The 4,768-nt window shown below is 37.6% G+C and overlaps 1 protein-coding gene across 2 annotated transcripts; it reads right to left on the reverse strand.

Annotated features, from left to right (window-relative positions):
- Positions 1-74: 74 nt before the first annotated feature.
- LOC128028537 (single-minded homolog 1-A-like) lies at positions 75-3,721 on the reverse strand. 2 transcript variants are annotated; one of them, XR_008187159.1, is made up of 3 exons: positions 3,393-3,721; positions 270-706; positions 89-197 (listed from the first exon to the last, which is right to left on the reverse strand). XR_008187159.1 is itself a non-coding variant. In XM_052615775.1 (2 exons), the coding sequence occupies exons 1-2, from the start codon at positions 3,565-3,567 to the stop codon at positions 600-602; spliced, it is 282 nt and encodes a 93-aa protein (XP_052471735.1). In that variant the 5' UTR covers positions 3,568-3,721; the 3' UTR covers positions 75-599. The 2 variants fall into 2 exon arrangements, 1 of the variants encoding a protein (XP_052471735.1); XM_052615775.1 differs by having other exon boundaries at positions 75-706.
- Between the last annotated feature and the right edge of the window lie 1,047 nt (positions 3,722-4,768).

A 4,768-nucleotide genomic window follows, 5' to 3' on the forward strand; every position in this document is an offset into this window, starting at 1 on the left:
ACAGTCCTAATTGTGTGATTTTTCTCCGCCTACAGTAGAAACACATGAGAATCGTCTGAAAGAGGTGTAGATGTTGGTGTGGTCTCACCGTGGATGAGCTGTGTGTGGAGCGAGGGCTGCGGCGTCAGGACCGCGCTCATCTCGTCGTGATCCGCCGGATGGACGTACTCATAAATACTGTTCCCGGTCAGCTCTACCTGTGTGAAAGCAGCTGTGTGATTGCACTGGAGGAACACCAGCACAAACACAGATGTTAGTCAGTTCTTCACCTGTGAAAGACCCAGGTGAACCGACGCCGTCTCTGAGATGTACATGATCTTCCCATCGCAAGCCACCACGAATATAAAGCCGTCTAACGTCTGCAGATCACAGAACATCAGACAGATCACCACAGACACAACCAACGCCGAGACAATCTGCAAACATGCTTCGTTAATCATCTTCCAATCAGATCTAATGCATTTGCATGGAAATGAATCATTAACTTCACAGTGTCCTCTGATATATTTCTGAATGAACACAAGCCAAAGATAATAATAATAATAATAATAATAATAATAATAATAATAATAATAATAATAATAATAATAATAAAGTGTTCATATTACCTGGAGCATCTTGCTGATTATTACCTGCAGTAAATGAGATCCGAGCTCAATGTTTGTGTTTTCTAAAGATCTGCTTCGACCCCAAACCTCCCCCAAACCTACACACACACACACACACACACACGCACACACACATCAATATGTGATCAATATACTAAGCGAATGTTAATATTATAATACTCCTTACCAATATACACTATACACAATTATAGTTTATAACAACAATTTTTTATATTATATTATAAACAAAAACAATTTATAATATATAATAATAACAGCAACTACCACAACAGTAATTATTATTATTATTTATTAAAGTTTATCAATTATAAATGTATTTATTTATTTAAAAAACAAGAACACTTTTAAGGTGTGTAATATACGCAAAGTGGAAAACTGCTTAATAGTCCACATTTGTCATTATAAATTTATCATAAAGATAGTTATAATAATAATATAAACAACAAGTCTATTTTGATAGTAATTTTATAGTATTATAATTATAATTATTACTATAATTGTTATTAATATTATAATAATCGTTTTATAAAAGATTTGTATATTATTACATACATATTTTTTATATTATGTCTCTCTCTGTGTGTGTGTGTGTGTGTGTGTGTGTGTGTGTGTGTGTGTGTGTGTGTGTGTGTGTGTGTGTGTGTGTGAGAGAGAGTCATCAAATCGATGTTGTGAGTGAATCTAAGCTCGTGAACAAACAGTCGCTCAGAAAAGTAAATAAGGGAGATCTGAACACACACACACACACACACACACACTTCACACACACACTTCACACACATGAATAACTTTATTCTACATTTACCTCTCACAGAAATACACAGGCTTAAAAATACAGTTCCTTACACTGCTTTAAACTAGTCGAATGCAAGGCATTGTTTTATTCATAAGATGAATAAACATGTTCACGTCAAACTGACCCTGCAGGCTACACACACACACACACACACACACACACTCACACACACACACACACACACACACACACACACACACACACACACACACTCACACACACCTGGGCTCTGAGTTGATCCATCAGTGGAATTGTTCGCAGATTGCGGTGATTCGGATCATATGGAGACTGAACGACCAAATGTAAACAATTATTCTGTTTTGTTTTTAACTCGCATAATGCTTACATTGAAGTTTATAATTATTACATTTATTATAATAGCCTACATTATCGGCCTACCGTATATTAATTTGCAACTAACAATTAATAATTATTAATATTATTAGACTTATCATTAAAAATATTAGACCTACTGGATTTTTTTTCTTCATATTCCATATTTAAAGTAAATTATAATAAATGTAAAATAAGTGAAAAGGCAACGTTTCCATTGTTGTCACTAGATTGACAAAATAAATTATACGCGAATAAAGCAGGAAACTACGTGAAGTTTACACGAGTCGTTAAAAGGTTGATTTGTTAATTGTAATATTATTATTATTCGGCTGATAATCTGATTTTCTCGAATCAAACATGTATTCTCCTCGGGTTTGTAAACATCATGAGACGATGAACACGGATTTCTGCTCTGATTGAAGCGCGTGATTAATGTAAAGCATGCTTCTCTCAGACGGTTCAGCTCGTTTAAAGAAGAAGAAGAAAGAAACCGCATCAATTAGAAATTCATCTGATCTTAAGTGACTCGTGCTCGCGGTGCGCGCTCCCGGTCTAATGAGTGCGGCGGGTGCGCAGTCACGCGCGTGACCCTCAGAGCAACCCAATCTCTGTCACAAAAACATTGCCTTTTCCATCTATCTATCTATCTATCTATCTATCTATCTATCTATCTATCTATCTATCTATCTATCTATCTATCTATCTATCTATCTATCTATCTATCGTTCACAGTCAGTGATTCTCACACTCTTAAAAACAATGTCACTTGGAAATCTTTTTAGGATCCAAATGTTTTTTTTTTTCTCGTTTCGAAAAAAAAAAGAAAAAAAAAAAGTAGCCTACATTCTTAAAAATAAAGGTTCCAAACGGGTTTTTTTTTTACAACAGAAGAACCAAAAGATCGTTTCAGTGAACAGTTTTTAAAAGAGCCATTTTGAACATTTTAACCCCCCCCCCCCCCCCCTTTTATTTTTACTTTAAAGAATATTTTGTGCCTTTGAAGGGTTCCACGGATGTTAAAGGTTATTCGCCCTCGATGACTATGAAAACCCTTCCTGTATTAAGAGTGTAGAGGACAGCTGTTATTTATCCCCCTCTAAAACACACGGCACGCGGCCAATAATTCAAGTGAATCAACAGGAACCTGAACCATTATTTCTTTGCTAAAAAGTCAAGTCAATATAACATACGAAATAAATGATCCTGTAAATAGTCCTGTAGAGTTATAATTGTATATTATATATTTTTTCTGTTGATTTGCACAGCGCATCGTTTAAACACAGCTTTAGGATATAATAGCCAAAAAATCATTTGTCGATATTAAATGCATGAAAATAGTAGAATACAATTTTTAGAAAACATATATGAATTACATATAGTAATATGGGATCTTTTGAATTTTCGTTAATGTTATTTTTTATTTTTCAATATACGGCATAAAATTAGGCACTGTAATGTGTTTTTTTTTTTTTTTTTTGTAGTTGTAACTTTCGCGGTGTTAAAATAAATGTCTACCCGCTTTAGTCCATGGAGCAGTGTATTTAGGTCGATGCAGTGAAGTTCTGCGCGGTTTGTGTTTTTCTGTTATTATAGTATATTATGACGCATCAGCGCGCGAGCGAGCGTCTGACCTGGAGGGAGCACCAGTCGCATCTTCAGGTAGCTGCTGGTCAGTCGGATGATGGACGCTTTGTCCAGCTGAGACGTGATGGCCGACGGTAACGGCAACATTCTGGCGAGCGCGTAAAACTCGCTGTTCTCCTTCTCGCGCCGCGTCCTCGCCGCCGTCTTAGACTTCTCCTTCATCGCTCCGGTCACCGAGCTCAGATCCAGACGGAGATCCGGGACATCTGACCCGTGCAGGCCGCTGCCGAACACACATGCAGGAGAACTTCAGGAATAAAGAATCATCAGCCTGCTCAATAATGCGTAGAGTTAAACTGTGCCCAAACTAACACATACTGACCTCATATGTCCTATAATTATGTCATTATAATAAAACATAACAGAATTTATTTTTATTAACATTTCACAACGAAACTCACGAAAACATCTTAACATTCCAGCTACTCACCACCTTTTGTTCAGGAGCACGAGTTCCACGATATTCGCAGACCGCTCATTCTCTATTCTATTCTATTCTATTCTATTCTATTCTATGCGTGAGCACATCAGCAGGTACTGAAACGGTCTCGTGCTGTCCGGTCTTACCGTCACTCACGCGCTCATTGGACAGAGAGTCTCGTGGAAACCGGGGCTCAGTGGGAGGATTCGAGATTCTGAAGGTGTGTGTGTGTGTGTGTGTGTGTGTGCGTGTGTGACAATGCGTATAAATAGTACGTCAAATATAAACAGCAGAACGTGCTACTGATGCGCAGAAATCAACTTTTTGTTGTTGCATGTAAATGATGCGCACGTGTTGGACGTGTTTACACAGTTTTCTCGTGCATATGACACGCATCCTCTCCACAGCCCTGATCCTACACACTGCGTGTCAGACGCACACCGGAGTCAATGTCTGCGTGTACTGTAGATAAAAACACAAATCGAAACATAACTCAAGCTATTGATTCGCACTTTCATCAAATCGGGAAGAATTTGCGTGGACAACAATTTAAAACACAACACAATCACGGTGCATTAAATGCGTTCATTTAAAAAAAGAAAAGTCTTTTTAACAGACATTTATACATTTCATAGATATTTGATGCTTATGTATTTGGCCAGTTTAGGAGGATTGATAGATTACGATACAATCGAAACAAATAATTCATAAAGAAAACCGAGGAGAAGAAAGAGATTCTTAAAATCGGGATTTGGCTATTTGAAGGAGATTGTGGGTTTTCTGTTTAAGGCTGTAGAAGTGATTCCTGAGAGAGAGAGAGAGAGAGAGAGAGAGAGAAATCATCGTCATCAGCTCCAGATCACGCGCGCGCTGACACACTTTGACCTCACAGGATCTGTTTATCACCAACACAAGCCTTTCACCTTCACAAGAAAACAGCCA

The sequence above is a fragment of the Carassius gibelio genome, chromosome A15 (genome assembly GCF_023724105.1).
Source record: "Carassius gibelio isolate Cgi1373 ecotype wild population from Czech Republic chromosome A15, carGib1.2-hapl.c, whole genome shotgun sequence".
Lineage (NCBI taxonomy): Eukaryota > Metazoa > Chordata > Actinopteri > Cypriniformes > Cyprinidae > Carassius > Carassius gibelio.